The sequence below is a fragment of the Chionomys nivalis genome, chromosome 25, assembly GCF_950005125.1.
Source record: "Chionomys nivalis chromosome 25, mChiNiv1.1, whole genome shotgun sequence".
NCBI lineage: Eukaryota > Metazoa > Chordata > Mammalia > Rodentia > Cricetidae > Chionomys > Chionomys nivalis.
The window spans coordinates 8,959,068-8,980,477 of record NC_080110.1 but is presented as its reverse complement, the minus strand read 5'-3'; the positions used below and the strand labels follow the sequence as shown (position 1 = coordinate 8,980,477).

General features: G+C 43.2%; 1 protein-coding gene across 2 annotated transcripts in view; it reads right to left on the bottom strand.

Moving 5' to 3' along the window:
• Ntn4 (netrin 4) overlaps positions 1 to 21,410 on the bottom strand; it is a 103,546-nt gene that overhangs the window by 27,843 nt on the left and 54,293 nt on the right. For both annotated transcript variants that reach the window (XM_057758161.1, XM_057758162.1), the window contains exons 4-5: positions 12,924 to 13,050; positions 9,960 to 10,148 (exon numbers count right to left, since the gene is read on the bottom strand). In XM_057758161.1, coding sequence (XP_057614144.1) covers positions 9,960 to 10,148; positions 12,924 to 13,050 — 316 coding nt within the window. The remainder of the gene's footprint in view (positions 1 to 9,959; positions 10,149 to 12,923; positions 13,051 to 21,410) is intronic.

Below are 21,410 nucleotides of genomic sequence, written 5' to 3'. Positions count from 1 at the left end.
ACAGCAATCTGCTTTAAAGAATTACACAACACGCACACACACACACAATCTATATTCTTTGAATAAGAAGTTCTGTGATTGGAATTTCCAGATAAACGTTCTGAAATGGTTCCATAGAAAACAGACATCTTAGAGTTTTTTTTTAATCACAGCTTATCTTGGAGAAAAGCAGGTTCTATGCTAAACATCTTTCATGGGAGAAGACAAATGATATGGATGCTTCCCAGTGCTGGTGTGTATTAGTGAATCAGAAGAGGAGCACGCCTAGCCAGAAGTTTAGCAGTGCTTTAGGATTTTCTGCCCGAGGTATGGCTAACACAGTGAGAAGACTGCATTGCAGGTGATTGTTAGCTCAGAGTCTTTCATCCCAGGGTGGTAGTGAAGACAGCTCGCCCCAGAAGCAGGACTGGCGTAGCCAGTGGTCCTCAGAGGCCAGCAGGGAGATGGAAAGGCTACATCGGCATCCCAAGGATGCTTGTAAGAAAGTGTGGGTCTGTGGATCACTTCCTGGTGGGATTTCTGAGTCAGGAGATCTCAGTCTTCACGGTCCGCATGAGCTCCCAGGTGATTCTGATCCCTATCCAATGAGCACAGAGGACAATGCTCACACTTGGAAGTGGACTGTGAAGCTGGCTGGACAGTGTGCAGAGGAGAGAAACATCCCACTTAATATCTGTTTGGTTTCCTAATGGAAAGCATTGGGCTTCGGATGTAGCTAAATGGTAGAGCGCTTGCCTAGTGTGCGAGTCCCTAATCAGTCTTCAGTATCTCCCACCCTCAAAATCTGGCAGCTTGAAACAGGTTAGGATGGAATATTAAAGCCATAGAAATTGGAAAATGCTACAAATTAAGATTCTATCTCTACCCCACTGAAAGACTGTGGTGGAATATTAGTTTAAGATGCGTTACATTTGTTTATTCGGTGGAACATTTGTTTAATGATGCAAAGATGTGCTGTGTTAGCCAGGTGGTGGTGGCGCACACCTTTAATCCTAGCACTCGGGAGGCAGAGGCAGGCAGATCTCTGTGAGTTCGAGACCAGCCTGGTCTACAAGACAGGACAGGCTCCAAAACCACAAAGAAACCCTGTCTCGAAAAACAAAACAAAACAAAAAAGATGTGCTGTGTTCTTTTATGCTGCATATGTTCAATGCTGTGAAGCTGTGTTACTTTGCTTGTCTAAAACATCTGATTGGTCTAATAAAGAGGTGAACAGCCAATAGTGAGGCTGGAGTAGGGAAGGGTGGGGCTGGCAGGCAGAGAGGATAAATATGAAGAGAAATCTGGGAAGAAAAGATCGAGGAACGAGAAAAGGAGAGAGGACACCAGGGGCCAATCACCCCGCTACACATCAAGCCATGGAGTAAGAAGTAAAGAAAGGCATATAGAATAGAGAAAGATAAAAGCCCAGAGGCGAAAGATAGATGGGTTAATTTAAGCTAAGAAAAGCTGGCAAGAAACAAGCCAAGCTAAGGCCGGGCATTCATAAGAAAGAATAAGTCTCTATGTATTTATTTGGGAGATGGGTGCCATCCCCCACCCCCACAAAGAGTAAAGAGCAAAGGGCCAAAAGAGTAAAACTATCAACTACAGAAGACAGTACACCACTGCGTGCCACATGGCTTATTCTCCCACTTTTAATACCCCTGCCATAACCAAACCAACATGGGGTTATCGTTACATAAGAGAGCAGAGGTTCCCAAAGGGTCTCTCTGAGAGAAACCACTGTTCCTTAGAGTAGCTCAGTCCAGAGAGAGAGAGAGAGAGAGAGAGAGCTCTCCCTTCCTCTTCAGCCCTTAGCAACCACTTAGTTTGAGCCTGTTTCTGTTCTTAGCCCTGAATCCAGCTGGGAGACTCACATTTTCCCTTGGGTTTATAGACCTTAAATGCACTCACTGTCCTTCAAAAACACTTCTCTTCCTTCCTTGTGTAAATAAATTCCCTCTCAATGATCTCCACTTGTCTTAAACAAACAAACAACATCTTGGGAATCCTCAGAAGTGAGCCGTTGGACTGGAGATGCGTGGTGGTAGTTCCACCGGAGACGCTTGGGTAAGGCTGAAATAAAGAGGAAGTGAGAACGGGTGATTTAACTGCTGGCAGGAACGAATAGATTGACAGCAGAGTCGGGGTGGGGCCGTGTTTACGCAGGTTTGATGGATCTGTGACATTAACGAACGTGCGCGCATGAGAACCATCAGGAGATGAGCCCATTGGGAGAGCGAGAGACACAAGCACAGAACTCTAAGGAGGGCAACAAGTCCTTGGTTATTGTACAGGAAGCTAGCGACCCGAGAAGCCATTCCCAGTGTAAATGTCACTCTATTTGCCAACGAGCTAGGCTTACAGGGTAGCGTCCTGCTGAATGTATGGGAGCTGCTACTATGACTGACGTCGCCAGTTCACTTCGTTCCTTAGATAACTCACTCAAGGCCACAGAGGCATTCCTTGACATTAGAAAGGAGGATGATAATTTCAGAGGAGGAAAAAGAAAAGTCTATGTTGCGGGGGATTTCCTGAGACAGTCATCCTCAACTGTTCGGGGCACACAGTGCGTCTTTGCTCCCGTGACACAGAGATCCTAACGGTACTTCTGTCAAAGCACCTTTGCAAGAGTTCAGTGAGTTCACGTTCAGCCCGCTGGAGGGTGAACAGAGAATTCACTACGCACTCGGTGCGTGTCAGCCAGCGCTCACACCTCACGTCGCCACAGCTTCAGGGGACTGGGGTGATGATCTCTCCCTGTAAGTTTCTTCCCGTTAAACACGTGAGGCCTTTTCAGGAAGACCCTGACATCTTACAGACCCGGTGCTTGACACAGTATCTGGAGGGGGTGGGTACCATAAATGTCTTTAAGTGAAGTCTTCACATAGATACGGACACCTTAAGAAAGATTTATAGTGAAGAGCAGCAAATTGGGCCTGGAGGTGTCTCGGTAAAGAAAACTTTAACCAGCTCATTTCCTAAATTGACGGTCTTAGGAAAACATCCCTTCTTGTAATTTCTCCTAACATTTCACGGAATTAGAGTTCTACTGGGGATCAGATACTTCTGTTTAGATGTCTGTTTTTCTCTCTTAGTCAACTTCTTAAAATTTGTTTTAGAATTCTAAGTTTATATGCACACAAATAGAGATTAAAAAAATTTTGGGTTGATTTGCACGCTGGTTTGAGTAGATATTCTGGCTAACTCGTTTAAGCAATCTAACTCTGGAGAAGTGCTCCAGTGCATTTAATCTTCATTGGAAAGCATTCTGCGGCCCTCTCGACCTCTAGTAAAATACAGCCGCATGGGGATTTGTGAAAGTGAGGCTTTGGTTTCATCTGGGTTGGGATCAGAGGCTCGGCATTTCTAAGCAGTTAGATGGTGCCAATGAGACCAGTGTCTGGACCACACACCGAGAGCAGGTTCCCCTGCTGCCTTGGTAGACTCAGTGGAACAAAAACAGTCAGATTGTTAATCCAAGGAAAACGTACATGCTGCTGATGGAGCCACACAGGGAAATAGTCTGGATTTTTTTTTTTTTTTAATCAACCTGTTTTCTGATGGCGAGAAGGCTCCTAACTAGTGATTCTCTGTAAGGGCACCTCATACAAGTCTGTACATCGCACCCACAGCAGATCTTGTGTGTCAGCAGAGTTAATTGCTGAAGAGGACACACAGGGAAGTGGTTGACATGCACACACTGCTGTGGAAACAAGTAAGGATGGCATTGAACATAATGCCAACTGGACAGTGGTACAGAGAGGATCTAGGTAGAAGAATTGGATTGCTGTGTTCTGAGATGTATACTGCAGGCTCAGAAAGGGGAGATCGATAACTAGGTGTATTCTGGGAGAATGTGGACATGGATGTCTGTGCCCTAATCCGCCCTGGATTATTCAGTACAGGGATGATGTGGCGAAGAGGAGAATGACAGGTCTCCCTGCTACCCCACCCACCTCCTGGAAACCATCCTAAACCATCAATCATTTTCTTAATTCCCCTCCAGGATACACTCAGAACCATGCGCATACTTGCTATCTAATCATGATTCACAATATAACTTATCAGAGTAGTTTCATACTTTGGTCCTTTCAGTAGCCCAGAAGGGAAATGAATCTCAGGACATCTTAAGAGGCTGAAGGACTCAATCAGACAAATGCAATTTGTGGATGTGTTTAGTTTTCTTCTGAGAATGTGTTCACGTATTAATAGAGTTTTCATTGAGGTATTGTTCTTCTGACTGGTTACAAGGAATCCTTTTTTTTTTTTTTATTTTATAGTTTCTTCTTCTCTACCCTTCTTAGAAAACTTTGGATCTGTGAGTATTTTAGGGCTTAACAAGCTAGAGGGTTTTGTTTTTGTTTTTTGTTTTTGTTGTTTTAAAACAGCCTTTTTACACTTGGTAAGCATATGAATCATAGCTTGTCACAGAGTGGCAGCAGAAATAAAAATAAAACAGAAACGAAAATTGAAGATATTCACTTGGGCTTCAATTCTGCCAATAAACCTCTCCACTTTTCTTTTTCTATCCATCAGGCTCATTAAAAAATGAGTTCCACCTGTTTAAATTCTTCGTGTATTTTTTTTTGTCTTTTTATTTTACAAAAGCCAAATAAATTTTTTAAGAAATAGGAAGAGCCAGAGAGATGGTTTAAAGGGCAAAAACACTTGCCATGTAAGCCTGACAACTTGAATTTGAATCCTGGAACCCGTAATTAAAACAAAACAAAACAGATCCTAAGAGAGACATACATAGATCTAATCTACATGAGAAGTAGAAAAAGACAAGATCTCCTGAATAAATTGGGAGCATCGGGACCATGGGAGAGGGTTGAAGGGGAGGAGAGAGGCAGAGGGGAGAGCAGAGAAAAATGTTGAGCTCAATAAAAATCAGTAAAAAAAATTTCAAAACAAAACATACAAAACAGAAAACAGGGTTCAGGAAGGAGTAGAGACTAGAGAAATAGCTCAGCAATGAAGATCACTTGGTCCTGCTGGGCAGTGGTGGCACACGCCTTTAATTCCAGCACTTGGGAAGCAGAGACAAGTGGATATCTGTGAGTTCGAGGCAGCCTGGTCTACAGAGTGAGTTCCAGGACAGCCAGGGCTACACAAAGAAACCCTGTCACAAACAAAGAACAAACAAACGATCGTTTGTTGTCCTAAGAGAAGACTTGAGTTTGGTTCTCAGCACCCATCGTGGGAGGTTCATAACCACCCCTAACTCCAGCCGCGAGGAATCTGACGCCCTCTTCTGGTCTCTGAGGGCACTTGCATTCATGTGCACATATTCACACACAGACACAAACAAAGAATTGAAAATAAGAAAAATCTCTGAAACAATGTAGGTACAGTGGAGCGCATTTGCAATCCCAGCATTCCTATGGTGAGAAGAGAGGTAGAGATGGCAGCAGGGACGCTATTGGAAGTGTATGGGCCAACTAGCCGGAAGTCTAGAGCACCACAGCGGAAGCGTTTCTATGGCATGATAAAGTGTTAAACACGTTATCTTTTGAGTTTATTATGTCTTCGTTCCCATTTCAACACTACAAGGAAGACTTTTGCATCTAAGAAACTGGAGACCAAAGAACTTTTGATAACTGGCATAGGATCAGAAACAGCCAGGAAGTGGCCATGAACTTGCCTACTCTGCATGTGTTTCAAGCCTGTTCAGATGGGGATTTGAATACAAGCAAGGATCAGGATAACTTAGTATTCTTAGTGAAGTTCTCTGAGGCCGGAATAGATCTGGAGTCAGTTGGAAAGGGTGAGCCTCGCTGTCCTCCACCCTCCACTGCTTAAGAGACGAAGCTTGTCAAAAGAAACCCAATAAACTGCATGTGGAGATTTCACCAATTCCCTGAAATTCAAAATATGTATTATTATCCCAGGCTGGACTTGAATTCATGACCCTCCTGCCTCTGTCTCATCTGCAAATCCTACGGGTGCGTACCACCACAACAGGTTAAACTATGCATTTTTAAAGAGCATTTTTTTTCCTTTAAAAGAGGGGTGATGGAGGAAGGTCATTTGTCAATAAACAAACTGCCTTGGCCCATTTGATAGGCTACCCCTTAGGTGGGTGGAGTAAACAGAATAGAATGCTGGGAGGAAGAGGAAGTGAGCTCAGACTCGACAGCTCTGCTCTCTGGAGCAGACGCCATGCACCATGCTCCCCTCTCCCCGGCAGATGCGATGAAGCTCTGACCCAGGATGGACGTAGGCTAGAATCTTCCCGGTAAGCGCTCCTTGGGGTGCTACATACATGAACAGAAATGGGCCAAGCAGTGTTTAAAAGAATACAGTTTGTGTGTCGTTATTTTGGGGCATAAGCTAGCCAGGCAACCATGAGCCGGGCTGTGGGAAGAGGCCCGCAGCCATACTACAGATAGCGCCCAGACATGGGGCACTGAATCTACAGAAAGCCTGAGAAAGCTTGGGAAAGAATAGAGTAAAGCGTTTTTTCTTGTTAGCAGCAATTTCTTGGGTCTGCTCTGCTTGCTAGATGCAAGCAAGTACTCTCATCTAAGAGAGGCTTCCTGACTCAGCTTCAGCTGTGAAACCTTGCAGCTCATTTAAGAGGTCCTGCCATGAAACACTTAAAACGGTGTTGGTGAAAAGCTGAAGGCATGCTTTTCGGTTTTCAGCCATAGCAGGAAAAAAAGTTGTGCTGTTTTAAAATGCCGGCTTTCTGGGCCATCCTGCCAGGGCAAACTCTGACTGTTTGAGGCAGGAGGGCTGACTACAGAGAGAGGACTTGAATGTTGTCTGTGGATATAGTATTGCAGCTTGTTTGCTGGCAAGGACCTTGAAACGCCACAGAGTTGTGGTGATAAACATGGCTACAGCCAGTACCTCAGCCATGAGGCTGGAAAGCTAAGAAATGGGCTGAATCCAGCCGTCAAAGCCACGGCTTTCGTCCTACTGATATTGCTTGGTAAATTAAAGACTCATGTGGTCAGAAAAAGAGAGATATACAGTAAAGAGAGATTCAAAGACAAAGAAAACTTTAAATGATTTACAGTGTTTTTAAAAATATATGCAGGCTGAAAGATAAAGTTCTTAAAAGTAAAAAAAACAAAAATAAGGAAGTAGTTGGGTGTGGTAGTACACACCTTTAATCCCAACACTTGGGAGGCAGACGAAGATTGACCTCTGTGACTTCAAGGTGTGGTAGCACACGCCTTTAATCCCAATGCCTGGGAGGCAGAGACAGACAGATCTCTGAGAGTTCAAGGACAGCCTTGTCTAAAGAGTTATTCCAGGACGAAGATAAACAGAAAAAGTAAAAGTAAAAGTAAACAAAATAGAGTTAAAATAAAGCTGCACAAAGATGGAAATTACCCAGAGAATCTTGATACTGTATGCTATTATGCTCTCTTTGAATTGTTTGAATGCTGAGGAAGGAGCAACAGATGCTAAAAGATATTTGTTTATAAATGCTGCTGAACTAATCCAAGATAGATATTTTCAAAATACCTTGACTTCAGAATTTGGATGTAAGGATATGATACTTTGGAAAAGAGTTTCTTCTTTTGTTTTCACAGAAGATGAGACACTGTGGATTGCTTCTTTGATCACGATATGGTATGATAGACCACGCCCTCCTGAAGGGTTGCTGTGAACACCCTTAAAAAATTGCTTCGCTCAACTGCCAACTGAGATGAACCTAGCAGACAGGTTATCCCATAAAAGACCCGAATAACAGCGCCCCCATTCAGCAGGAAGCAGTTTGGAGAGAAAAAACTGCGCCCATGTTCCCATATATTGTTTATAAATGTTCTTTTACATTTAAAGGGGGAGATGATATAGATGTGAATAATTTGCATTGATATGAATCTTGGTTTACTGATATTAATTTAAGGACAATTTTATTATATGTATATGTATTTCTGATATTGATTAAGGTATTGTGATTGTGTAGTTCACTTAAAAATGTAATGTCTATAGGTTGTTAATGGATAATTATCAATAATAGTCAAGTTTGTAGTCATGTTAGTTAGATTTTCTAGATGTGCATGCATATATTTCAGATAGGCATTCATCATATCTTTCAAAGGCTAGAGAATATGGTATTTTAAATGTTTTAATAACTTAGGGTTTTTCATGACAATGAGACACTCTGCTCCTGGCAGCACCAATCTACTTCAAGAAGAAGATGGGCATCGAAGAGGATCCTTATGGAGTTTGATAGCCATTTGGGCAAGAAACTGCTCTTGCCTGGACTATTTTATAAACTGGACACAAAGAACCCGCAGAGACTGCTGAACTTGCCTAAAGGTGAGATGATCTTTCGGGGTTCCTGATTCATGAAAGAGTCTGCGAGACATTCTGCAGGACACAGCAGATAGTGACTGAACTGCCTTTAAATTTCCTGCTTCATGGAAACGTCTCTGGATACTATGGACCTTTAGGCCGAAGATGGATGCCCCAACGGTACAGAGGAACTTTGGGTGACTGTCCAGGCAGTGAGATGTCTCTGTCATTTCTAGAGTTTAGAAGTTGCTTACTTTTTGTTTGCTTAGGTAATATTGTATTCTTCTCGAGTCTTTGATGGAGTTGAATAATAGATAGATAGTTATAGTTATAGTTTTCCTTAGTTATGATAAAGATAAAATAGATGTAAATATTGTAATTTTTACTTGATAACTGTTTTGTTATATGTAATTTTGCTATGTTAAAGTTAAAGCCTTCCTTTTTTTTTTGTTTAAACAGAAAAAAGGGAAATGATGGAGGAAGGTCATTTGTCAATAAACAAACTGCCTTGGCCCATTTGATAGGCTACCCCTTAGGTGGGTGGAGTAAACAGAATAGAATGCTGGGAGGAAGAGGAAGTGAGCTCAGACTCGACAGCTCTGCTCTCTGGAGCAGACGCCATGCACCATGCTCCCCTCTCCCCGGCAGATGCGATGAAGCTCTGACCCAGGATGGACGTAGGCTAGAATCTTCCCGGTAAGCGCTCCTTGGGGTGCTACATACATGAACAGAAATGGGCCAAGCAGTGTTTAAAAGAATACAGTTTGTGTGTCGTTATTTTGGGGCATAAGCTAGCCAGGCAACCATGAGCCGGGCTGTGGGAAGAGGCCCGCAGCCATACTACAGAGGGGTTGGGGTGGAGTGGGTGGGATGGGGTCCCAGAGCGCTTATTTCCCATTGTATTGTTTCAGTCCCGTCATTGATTTCAAGTCAGAACCTGGAGTCCTTAGTAAAAATAACAGGCGTGATCATGAACTGCCATTGACAGGGAGTGGTTCTTCTAGCCTAATAACTTCTAGTTGAGAGGCTTACAGATCCCATCGTGGCATTTTAAGCTTTGCTTGCCACCGGGCAATGCTTTGGCTCTGTACGCATGCGTCACACGTGTGGCGACGCCACGCACAGGAGCAGACCTTTGAAAATTCTATTCGCTCTTCAAGTAAACTTCTGGGAGCTATGTCAACAGAGAGGCCGAACCGAGCCTGTGGGTACAGTGTTTTAAAAGAGAGCATACAATTGTTATGCCCTGAATCAGCCATAACAGGGTGGGTACGCTTGAGCCGTGTCAACGGAAGTTCATTCATAATGGCGTGAAAACCCTTGGTAACAGGTGTCCAAGGTCATTTGTTCAGGTGAATGGTAGCGCATCCGAAGGGCCAGGGACCATTCTCTTTCATCAGCATGGTTTCGCCTATTGTGTACCCTGTACTCACATTTCCCCCTTCTTCACCACTCCTAAGGCTTCTCATATTCTCCTCTGGCGCTAAAGAAACTTCTTTATCAGGACAAGAAAGGGAGATTCTCCATCACAAACACTGGACCGTTTTTAACTGAACAGGCTGAAAATTCTTGGCTCCTATTGATAAGAAATTAGCTGATCTCCCCGAGTGTATTGTCTGAGGATTTCATAAACCTGCTCCCGCGGGCCAGCAAAGGGAAGGCTAAGTGAGATGGGTCGGGTTTGCACCACTCACTGTCGGCACCACGCACGCGCTCACCTTTGCAGGCATCTGGGGCTGAGAAGGGTCGCCTGAGGTCCCGGTAGAAGCCCGGCTTACAGCGCTGGCAGTGCTGACCTTCGGTGTTGTGCTGGCAGTTGGTGCAGACGCCCCCGCTGCGGTTCCCTGACGCCTCCCACACCTGGCTGTCGAAGTGACAGGTGTCGGCGTGCCCGTTGCACTTGCAGGCTGGCGACAAAACAGACGGGAGGGACATAAAAAACACTGCCGCGGGTTCACTGGTGATCGAGATGTGAAACTAGGGTCAAGTTAAATTTAAATTCCATTTATTTACAGAAGAGGATCTAGCACAATAATAAAAGCAATACAAAAAGGACTATAGTAAGAGCTAACTTGCTTTCCCTTGATCGGGATTCCATTTTTATTTTACGCTTCTTCTCTGGCTTTTCACTTTTCATTATATATCAGTCTTTTAAAGGGTTCGTATATGCATGAAGGTCATCGCGATGGTCGGTGTGGATTGTTAGCGGGACAGAGTCTAGATCACTCGGGAAACTGGCCTCAGCATGCCTGGAAATTATCTCCAGTGTGTTCATTGGTGTGGGAGGATCCATCATAGCTGTGGACCAGGCCAATCCTTGGGCAGGGAGTTTGGAGAAAACAGTTGAGCACTCAGCACGCATTCCCCACTGCCTGTTTTCTGACTGTGGATACAGTGTGATGTGACCACCTGCTTCAAGTCCCTATGCTTGACTTTCCTGCCTGTCCCCTTGAACCCTATGCCAGAATAAGCCCCTTAGGTGGCTTTTGTCAGAGTAACCAAACACGGCAACAGGAAAAGAAACTAAAACATCTATCAGAGTGAAGGAAGATATAACCATTCAGGCAAAGACATTCTGGTTACTCTGAGGTTGGCATTTATTTTGGAAAGATATTTGAGCGGTCACCAGTTTTCCTCTTTGATGGTGCCCTTTGACCTTGTCCATTCCTGCTACTTTCTCGGGATCAGTGGATCTCTTGCCTCTGGGGAGAAAACCTAAGACTCAGACTCTTGGCATTATTTGAAAAATACAGGTATTGCAGGCACAAACCATAATTCATGCTCACCCATGAGCCTGGAAAGAAACGCCTGGAGGATAGTGAACAGAGCCTAAGTACCTCGCTCTGGTGGTACTAAGATCAAGGTCTTCACATGTGCTAGGTGCTTTGTGTGTGTGTGTGTGTGTGTGTGTGTGCGTGTGTGTGCGTGTGTGTGTGTGTACATACCACACACGTGCAGGGATCAGTTCTCCCCTTCCTCCCCATGGGTTCTAACTGGAACTCAGGTGTTTCCTTCCTCCCACAGTGTGGAGCCTGGGGATTGAACTTGGGTCAACAGGCTTGGTGGCAAGCACCTTTACACGTTGAGTCTTATCGCTGGCCCACCGTTTTACACTTTATTTTGAGGCAGAGTCTCACTTAGCTGCCCCGGCTGTCCTTGAAGTCACTTTATAACCCTGGCAGGCTTTGATTTTGGGATTCTTCTGCTTCAGCCTTCCAAGTACCTGAGATGAGGGGCCTGAGCCATCAGGACTTGGTTTAAGTTTACTTTCGTGGAGTAAACATGTCTCAGCCGTTGTCCTTTGGTGACTCTAAGGAACTCTGCTATTGAAACTTCAGTTTATAGAGGAGGCCTCCGTGCTCCTTATGTAATAATTTCTCAATGGTATCTCTGAGCTTATCAGTCTTTAGCTCCAAGTGACAGCCTCTGTGTCTATGTGTAGTTAGATATACACTGGGTTCCCATGGAAAGGACTAGAATGGCACTCTAGGAATTTAGGAGAAATTCTTTAGATTCTCTTGATAAATGATTTAGAATAAGAATGCAGACATCCCCTCCACCCCACCCTGGAAGTCAACTGTATTTGAAAACGCAAGTGCTATTTTTTCCCCCTTGTTTCCTCGGCCTGTCATGATATTTTTCCCAGACTCATATCTTTAAAAGGCATAAGGCAATTTGATATTTATGCTTAGAGGAAATCCTTTATATTTCTTAGAAACAAATCCATTCCGATTTCAGATTGTGTATGGGGAGAGATGTCTCGGAACTTTATTCAAAGAGCAAACAGTTTCAAATCTGGCAACAGGATGGAGTGGACAAGAATGTGCTAACTGCTTGGACACTTTGGAGGACCCAAATGCTGTCCCTGAGAACCTGACGTGGTACAAACATAAGTAGATACAAGATTTAAAATTTCTCCTAAAACAGGCTTGGGACTGGAAACATTTCAGTGAGCACATGTGTTTCTCAGAACATCTGGCCACTTGAATGCTAACCCGGATATCATTGGACCACACTCTGCACATTGTAGTCTGGAAAGAGAAAAATGGTTCATCTTCCCATGGCCTATCTTCTCTTCTCCAAATGCAACCCCAAAATCAATCCTAGTAAACAACCTAGTAAATTCTTGACTTCCTGGTTTAATTTCAGGTCTAATCCATTCGTGGGGAACATATCTAATAGGACCCCAAAAACATGGGATCAAATCCTCCTTTCTTTATTTCCTAACTCTGGCAAGACATTTAATCTTACTGAGCCTCAGTTTCCCGATTTCTAAAACAGGACTGACGCCATCTTCTCTCTGGGGTTGTTTTGTGAGCTGAATTTAGAAGAAGCTGTTTTCATGTTTCATTCAGTATCACAGCTACGAGAGCCGCGGGACACTGCAACCCTTAGTTGCTCTTGTGTCTACTCGTGTTTGTACCATGTCAAGTTCTCAAGGACAGCTTTTAGGTCCCACAAGGATCCAAGGGAATAGACAGCACATTCTTGGCCACTCAGTCCTATTGGCTGCGAACTAACTGTTTCCAGTGGCTGGAGTCGTGCTGGGCAGTGATATGGCTATGTTTGTGTATAGCTTCTGTCGTGCACCACTTTATATTGTGTTTCAAGAGATAACAAGGAATTCACAGATAAGTGTCATCTACAAAGAAGGCTTTTAAATAGTGAAGGTTGATACTTACTTCTGCACTCGTTAGGGGCCCCCGTTCTGCCATCGGCTGCCTCCCAGGGCCGGTCGTTGTACAGTGGCGCACAGTGCTGACAGTGGCTGCCGGCTGTGTTGTGCTTGCACATGCATTTCCCGTGCACCTACAAACAACGTTAGGGCAAAGCTGTGAGCATGGGCCGTGTCGCTAAGCGAGAAATTCTCCCTCTAGTCTCTCTCTGCACCCGTTGCTTTAGCCAGAAGACATAGATTTATTTTTTTTTTAAGAAGTTAGCTAGTGCGAGGAAAAATACTTTTAGTCTGTTTTGTGATTAACGAAAGAAAGAAAGAAAGAAAGAAAGAAAGAAAGAAAGAAAGAAAGAAAGAAAGCTTTTTCTTGACTATAGAATCTATGGCCGTAATGAGAAATTCTGTGGTATTGGCTAAGTATTTAAGTCATTTTAATATCCTTAGTTTAAAGAAAAAATTCTTAGCATAAAATAATGTAGCTTTACTGCAGAAAATTTAGAAATTTGTAATCTTTTCAAAAATATTAATATAAATATTTGAAAATATATATATTTCTAGCACCTTAAAATGCAATTAAGGACTTTTCTACATAACATGTTAGGAACATATGGCTTTGTGGTAGAGTATGTGCCTAGCATGTGCAAAACTCCAGGGTTCAATCCTCAGGCTGCTATCCAAAAAAGGAAAAGGAAATCTGTATGCTTTCTTTAGCATTCCTGTATATCGGACATCCTCTTGTGTGAGTAACAGTTTAATTGAGCAATCCCCTACTTCTTTATCACAAAGGCTTAAACTCATGGTATATTCAGCACAACAGTGAATATCTCTGTAGATCAACTTGTATACACTTGTATAACTTGGTGTAACTCTTTACTTCTCCTAAATGTATTTCCTAGAAGTAAAATTAATCGAAGAGCCAAAGAAATATTGAATACACTTTGTCATAATTACTGGGCTTTTCTTTTGTCCCCACAACTGAATTCTGGAGGGTCCTCTAAAATACTATGTTCCTCAGAGAAGAATGCTTCTGTAGAATTCTTAAGGAGATACTTTTGGCCCTTATTTCACTGATAACGTAGGCAAAACAACAATAGGAGGAGGATTTTGGTGGTTGGAGAGAGAGTGTGGTGGTCAGGAGCATATACTGTTTTTCAAGTGGACCCAACCGAAGTTCAGTTCCCAGCAACCATATCAGGAAGCTCAAAGCTGCCTGTAACTTTAGCTCCTCTTAGAGGAACCAAACACATCTGGATTTTGCAGGCCTCTCTCTCTCTCTCTCTCTCTCTCTCTCTCTCTCTCTCTCTCTCTCTCTCATACACACACACACACATACAAGCATATACACATAATTAAAAATAAATTTTTATAAAGGAAAGGATCTAGTACAATTGGAGCAAAGACATTCATGTAGGAGAATGCAAGACTAAACAAGACAGCAAATGAATGCTAAAGAATGAAAAACAATGTAGGGATTCAAAAGGTCTAGAGCTGATTTTAGACTGACAGATGTGGAGGGCATTATGCAAGGCATGGGGTTTGATCTGGCCTTGGCAGATGGACTGCGTTTCTAACAAGCTGAATAGAAGAAATTTCCCAGGACGTGTAAACCACATAAACCAAGGCGTTAGGGAGCTCTGTGAGCAAGGGTGATCTCTGAGGCTGGAGTGGGAATTTTCACCACGGATTTGAAATGAGGATTGCAAAGGGTTGTCTAAAAATACAGGCAGTAAGTGGACCAGAGCGTGCATTAGAGACACAGGCGTGGTCTAGAATGCTCGTGGCATTCATTAAACATCAGCATCATTATCCTGTAGATAATGCAGACACATTAAAGATTTTAAAGGAAAGATATAAGTAGGAAGTGTATTAGAGCTACACCTTTTTTTTTTTTTTTTTTTTTTTTTTTTTTTTTTCGTTCAAGAAAAACATCTTTCGCCGGGCGGTGGTGGCGCACGCCTTTAATCCCAGCACTTGGGAGGCAGAGGCAGGCGGATCTCTGTGAGTTCGAGACCAGCCTGGTCTACAAGAGCTAGTTCCAGGACAGGCTCCAAAACCACAGAGAAACCCTGTCTCGAAAAACCAAAAAAAAAAAAAAACCCAAAAATAAAACATCTTTCTACCTTTTTTCTTCTTGCCTAATAATATACTTTTTCTTTCCTTTCCTCTTTGATTGTTTATTACTCCTGCCCCCAACTTATGTCTCCCAATAGCCGGCGACACCACCTGTACTTTCTGATAATATGTGTAATCTTAAAAGGTAATTATATTTATTCCTTGTTTGTATCTTTTCAAATGTTTTAGCATCCATTTACCAAGGGTTATAGGAAGATGATATTGAAAAGTGCTGTTAATTTTCTTTACAGGAACTCAACTGTTGCCAAGAGTCCAGTTTACCAAGTCTAGTCTTGGAATATCCAAACCCAATATATAATTTCATTCAACTCATAGGTTATTCTGTCCTACAAATTCTAGATCTCAGGAGATCACAGACATTTGGGGTAACGTCATCAAACATTCATGCGTATCATAGGATAATATTGACAGGTCTGTTCCATCTGGAGCATTGCTTTGCTCCCATCTGCCAGGGACTGAAATGGACCTCCCAGGGTCTGAGGATGCTGGGACAGCAAATTTTTCTGCACATAGAAAAAAAAAATCAAGGAGCTGTCATTTTGCGAATTACCAAAAATAGCTGTAAATCATTACCCAGACAGTTCGAAACAAGAAATCCTTCCTCAGCAAGAGAACTCTTGCCGTTCAAGCTTGAAAGATCACCCACTATTTGATACTCGTGAAAAATGTGCAAGGAAAACTAGGTCTTCCTTGGAGACCAAACAGAAAAGGGAAACTTCAGTAATAAGTTAAACATCACTCCTATCTGGTACACAAACATGAACGAAGCAAAGAGTAAGAAAGCGGAATTGTGTCCCAAAGAGTTCATCTAACACTGCTGTCTGGTTGTCTAACTAGGAAAGGAGGATAAATCTTGACCACAGAACCACAGCTTCTAATTACGTGAGGTATTTTGTAGGAGTTTCAGAAATGCCTCTGTTAATGTCAAGAAAACTTTTCTCTTTCAGTGTCCAAAGGGTTCCCCACCCCCCCCCCCCAACGCTGAGACAGGGTTTCTCTGTGTAGCCTTGGCTGTCCTGGAACTCACTGTAGACCAGGCTGGCCTTGAACTCGCAGAGATCCCCCTGCCTCTGTCTCTTGAATGCTGGGGTTGGAGGCTTGTGCTACCACCACCCAGCCAAAGTTTTTATAATTACACACAAGTCTGTTTACCACTAAAATCAACCCATTTTCTACTCATTTTGAGCACATTCCTCTACTTGTGCAGACTTGAAAGAAGTCATTCGAGGAATTACGGAACCAGTGTGTTCATTATGAGCTGTGCGGTTTCATTACCATAGGTGTATATTAAAACCAGAGAGATAAGGAAAAGGAAAATGTCATCTTTTCATACTTGAACGTAGATATGCGTAAGAATTTTGGCGGGGCCAAAAATTAGACATGCCATTTAGATCCATTGTCAGAAGATCGGTCTGGGACAGCAAAGTTTCTTTCTTTCCTTTCTACTGGTTCATTTTGGCTTTCAGTGGCCATCTGTCATGTGTCTGAGGGCACTGGTCATAGCAAGAGATGGTGGCAATCTGTTTACAGATAGTATTAAGCACCTGTGATTGAACAATTGTTTATTTGTATGCAGATTTTAAATATAGATTCTAAAACAAGATTGATATTACTTTTAATTATGTATCTGTGTGTCTGCACATAGTGTACACACATATAAGTGCTGGCACCTGCAGACTGCAGGAGAGGACATCAGATCCCCTGAAGCTGGAGTTATAGGCAGTTGTGAACTTCTAAATGGATGCTGGAAACCAAATTTGGGCCCTCCGCAAGAGCAGTACACACTCCTAACCACCAAGCCATCTCTCCAGCCCAAAGATGTTATAGAATATTTAATTATGAGATGGAAGCATGGCTTAGCTCACCTTTAAAAAAAACTTCGGGGTCTTTAAAAAAAATGCAATATCAAAGCCTACGACTTTGTCCTCTGAATGCTGTGCAGCTGTGGGCACAAGAGTAACAAGTCACAACCCATAGTCCTTCCTGGACTGTCAGAGGGTTCTGTTGCCTTCTCAGCAATGCCAGAAATTCCTGACGTGAAACGCAGAAAAGCCAAGAGTGTTTTTCTTATTTCTTGCCCTGTGTAGCACAGATAAATGAATAGACATGTATAGTCTAGAGATGGAGCTTCGCTTGACTTAGAGACCACCAAAGTCATCTTAAAGATTGTTCTAGTTACTTCTCCCCAAGAGCCACACACTTTGCTACCTAGTGATGATGTTCCCTGTGGACTCTCACCATATCAAAAGGGCTCACATTCCACAGGATTTGATATTAAGTTCTTTAGGGAATGTCTGACAAAATCAGTTCCCTACCATGTCTGAGAAAGAAGGTTCAGCCACTGTTTGAGTCTTTTATTCAGATCCTACAGAAAACAACCATGTAAGTTAATGGGAAACATGTTTTGTAACTTCATACTGAGAAACAGTTGAATTTCAAAAATGGAGTGATTTTCTTGTCTGCGATAATTTGTGTACACACGACTTTATTTCATTACGGTGCAACTCTGGATTCCAGTAGAAAATTAATATTGCTTCATGCCAACATCAAAACTTAAAAAATAAAGTATTTGTGAAAGAAGAACATCTGGGAGCCAAGAACAATGCACACTTGACGGTGGCAGCAATGGTGGCGGTGATGGCGGTGGTGGTGTATGAGCCTCTGTTGACCTCTAAGGAATTATCTAGAGAGTGGAGAGAAGTTGTGTGGCCTCTTCAGACCAAATGGGAAGAAACGCTGATTACTTTCTGAGGAGATAGTACATTCCTGCTAGAAAAAAGGGTTAGTTTCTAAAGGAATGAACTTCTTCTGCATGAAAGAGAGAAATTTTCTCCCTCTCCCCCCAAGACAGGGTTTTTCTCTGTGTAACAGCCTTTGCGTTCTCAGCACTAGCTCTTGTAGACCAGGCTGGCCTCGAACTCACAGAGATCCGCCTGTCTCCGCCTCCCGGGTGCTGGGATTAAAGGCACGTGCTCGGCTACCGCCCAGCTGAAGAGAGGAATTCTAACAGCAGGCTAGCCCGCTGGAATCTACTCTTTTTCTGTGGGACAAAGACACAAACAGCAATACACTACAACCCATGAACAGGAAGCCCCGCGAGGAAAACACATCTTTTCATTAAAAAATAAACCACGCCCTTTCCCACCCGAAGCCTGCGCGTTTTCATTTGACGGGAGAAGAGAAAATAGAACTTCAGAGCGAATTTGGTGGAAAAGGAGCTTGCAGCATCCTGTCAGGATGGACGAAATGGGGGGCGGGGAGGTGTTTCCAATCCTTGCCTAATAGTACAGCCTGTGAGAAGGCAAGGAAAAACGGGCAGCTGTGTAGTTTTTTCCTTGGACTGTACCAGAACACTAAAGAAAACAGCTTGTATCCGAAAGCGTGGGCTGTGCGGCTAGGTCGAGAGGTAAAAGCGATTACGAACGCAGACTATTGGTTCCTAATTAAGACCGCTCTTCCCACCTAGCTTGAACCCTGAAATGCTTCTCGGAGGCGTCTGTCCTTCCAATTCTCACGATGGGTCAGGTTCCAGAGCTCTTGACAAAAATACCCCTTAAGTGGTTACTGAAAACCCTAGCCGCAGAGATTATAAATATCAGTTCTTAATCCTACCACTGGAGACAGACAGAGTTGCTTGGAGGAGGAACGGACATCCTGGAGGAATGGAAAGGAATGTCTTAGGCGGAGAGGAAGAGGGCCAAAGGCAGACTTTGCCCACTTCGTTAATTTGCCCAGACCAGGCCTTGACTGACACTTGGGAAAAAGCATGAATGGGGCCAATGCAAATTTCTGAAGGAACTACTAAGCTTTTTATGCTCTTGTGTGAGAACCAGAATGCTGCTTATCTCTCTCCACTAGATTAAAAACTCTTGCAGGGAACAGTGGCTTTGGTTTTTTTATTTTGTTTTGTTTTTTTGTTTGTTTTTTTTGAATTTCCAGTAAGTGGAGTATAATAGGCTATCAGTAAACATGCGCTATTTTTCCTTCAGTTGATAAATGTTTAGCAGGATCTGGGGGACCTTAGCCATTTATTTAAAACTGCCGAGAAGGCTGGGAGTTAGCAATGCATGTGAAGTGAGCATGAGATCGCTACAGTTGTTTAGCGAATCCGGCATGAGCAAGGCACTTCCTATAATGGCGATATTAGCTCGTACCCGAGTGTCTCTGAAAGACATGGCACTGTGGATCTGCCATGGGATGATAGTGAATTAATAATAGTCACACTGGTAGTGATTATATTGCACAGCTTATACAATGTGCCATGCGCTGTTCTAGGCACCGTATAAATATTAATTAACTTGGTTCACACAAAAACCTTGTTAGAAGGCAGGAATAATTGGCATTGCCCACTTGCAGGACGGATTAAACCACAGCCCAGAGGCTTAAACACTTTGTCCAAGTGTCAAAGCCTCAAAGACTGTAGAATGACTGGAAGTCTAGCAGCCTTAACTCCTGAATTTCCAACCTAACCCCTGTTTGGAAGACCTAGAGAGTAGATTTTGAGGACCCACTTGGCCCAAGCCAGTTCAGAATGATCCCTGGATGATGTCGGTGTGTCCCAAGCCAGTTTGGCCTTCAAGAGCTTTTTAGGAGGCTGGTGAGATGGTTCAGAAGCCGAGAACGTTGCCTGCCAGATTCCAACCTGAATCTGATCTCTAAAATCCTACGAGTGGTTCTCTGACTGCCACACTTGTGACGTGCATATTCCTGTGTGTAGGTATGCTTAAGTACATGTTTACACACACATACACATTTTTAAAAAAAGAACAGAGTGCTTCAGGATAGAGTTGGCATGCATCTGTGGTGAAGCCAGCTGTTTTGGGGGCAAAGGAATACAGGAAGATTTGCCAGTTTTCCACACCTGCCACAAGTAAGTATCTGGCAAGCAAGGGTGGAGAAGGACATAAGAAACTCACTGGTTGCACACAAAACCTTTCCATCCGTGCACTGGTTCCAACCAGTGCTGGTTGCGCAAGCCTTTAATGCCAGCACTTGGGAAGTAGAACTCATGGGATCTCCATGAGTTCAAGGCCAGGCTGCTCTACAGAAGGAGTTCTAGGATAGCCAAGGCTACACAGGAAACCCTGCCTCTCCCCCTCCTCCTCCAAAAGAGTTGGAGTACAGGAAAGAACACTGTAAAGTGCTGTGTTCTGGATGTGACCTGGCAGTTGCACCCATGACCGCACAGTAGCCCTGGCTATCTGCATAGGGCCTGCATGAACATTCCAGCGTGGATAGGGAAGGGGCTTATAAGGCCCCACCTGTCCCAAGGGAACCAATGGACAGTTATAGGTTGCAAAGGGAATGACGCCCACCCAAGTTCATCAGTAGACAAAGCAAACAAACAAACAAACGAAAACAAAAACACAGTAAATGAAAAACTATAACCCCCCTCCTACCCAATCTTTACAATGTTATCTATCATCTGGCTATCATCTATCTATCTATCTATCTATCTATCTATCTATCTATCTATCTATCTATCTTCTATCTATCTATCTATCTATCCATCCATCCATCATCTGTCTATCATCTATATCTATCATCTGTCTATCACTGTCTATCATCTATCTATCTGTCTGTCTGTCTGTCTAATCTATCTAGATGTAAGAGTGTTTTACCCGAATGTATGTCTGTGCACCATGTGCATATAGTGCTCTCAAAGAGCAGAAGAAGGTGTTGGACCCCCTGAGACTGGAATCATAAATGGTTATGAGCCTCCAATGTGGGTGCTGGGGCTGGAACCTGGGTCCTCTGGAAGAGCAACCAGTGCTTAACGACTGAGTTATCACTCCTGTCCCAAACACACTCAGTTTTTTAAAAAGCCATATGAAAGGAGTTAATTATTCTCATTGTATAGTTTTCTCATTCCCAATACTATGGGTTTTTGCTTGTTTGTTTTTTAATAAGTGAACAGAGTAATTTAAATGTTGGGCTCTTCAGTAATTATAAGTAAGACACTCCTCTATACCGTAGAAACATAAGTGGAACAAAGCAAATCTCTCCTTCCTGAGGCCAGGGACCAGGAGTACTTCTGTTTGTGGCCGAGGACTGGAGAGTCCAGAGAGCCTCCATTTTGGAAATCCCACTCCCTGAAGGATCTTTCTTTGCCCTATTTTCAATTTAATTATCCAAATTTCTTCTGCTGGAAAAAAAAAGTAGTGAAGAAAAACTCTTAAATTGGGGGAGGGGAACCCCACTTGCTAAGTATCCTAGCCAGAGAAGCCTTCTGGGCTGATTTGAGTTTTATTACCATTGGGCTGTTTTACAGCTCTGTAAGCAGAAAACCAATAATTCAAATGTTTCTTATCCACAGAAGCCAAATCAGTTGTATCAGAGAGTGCATTGTGTTAAAAGAATG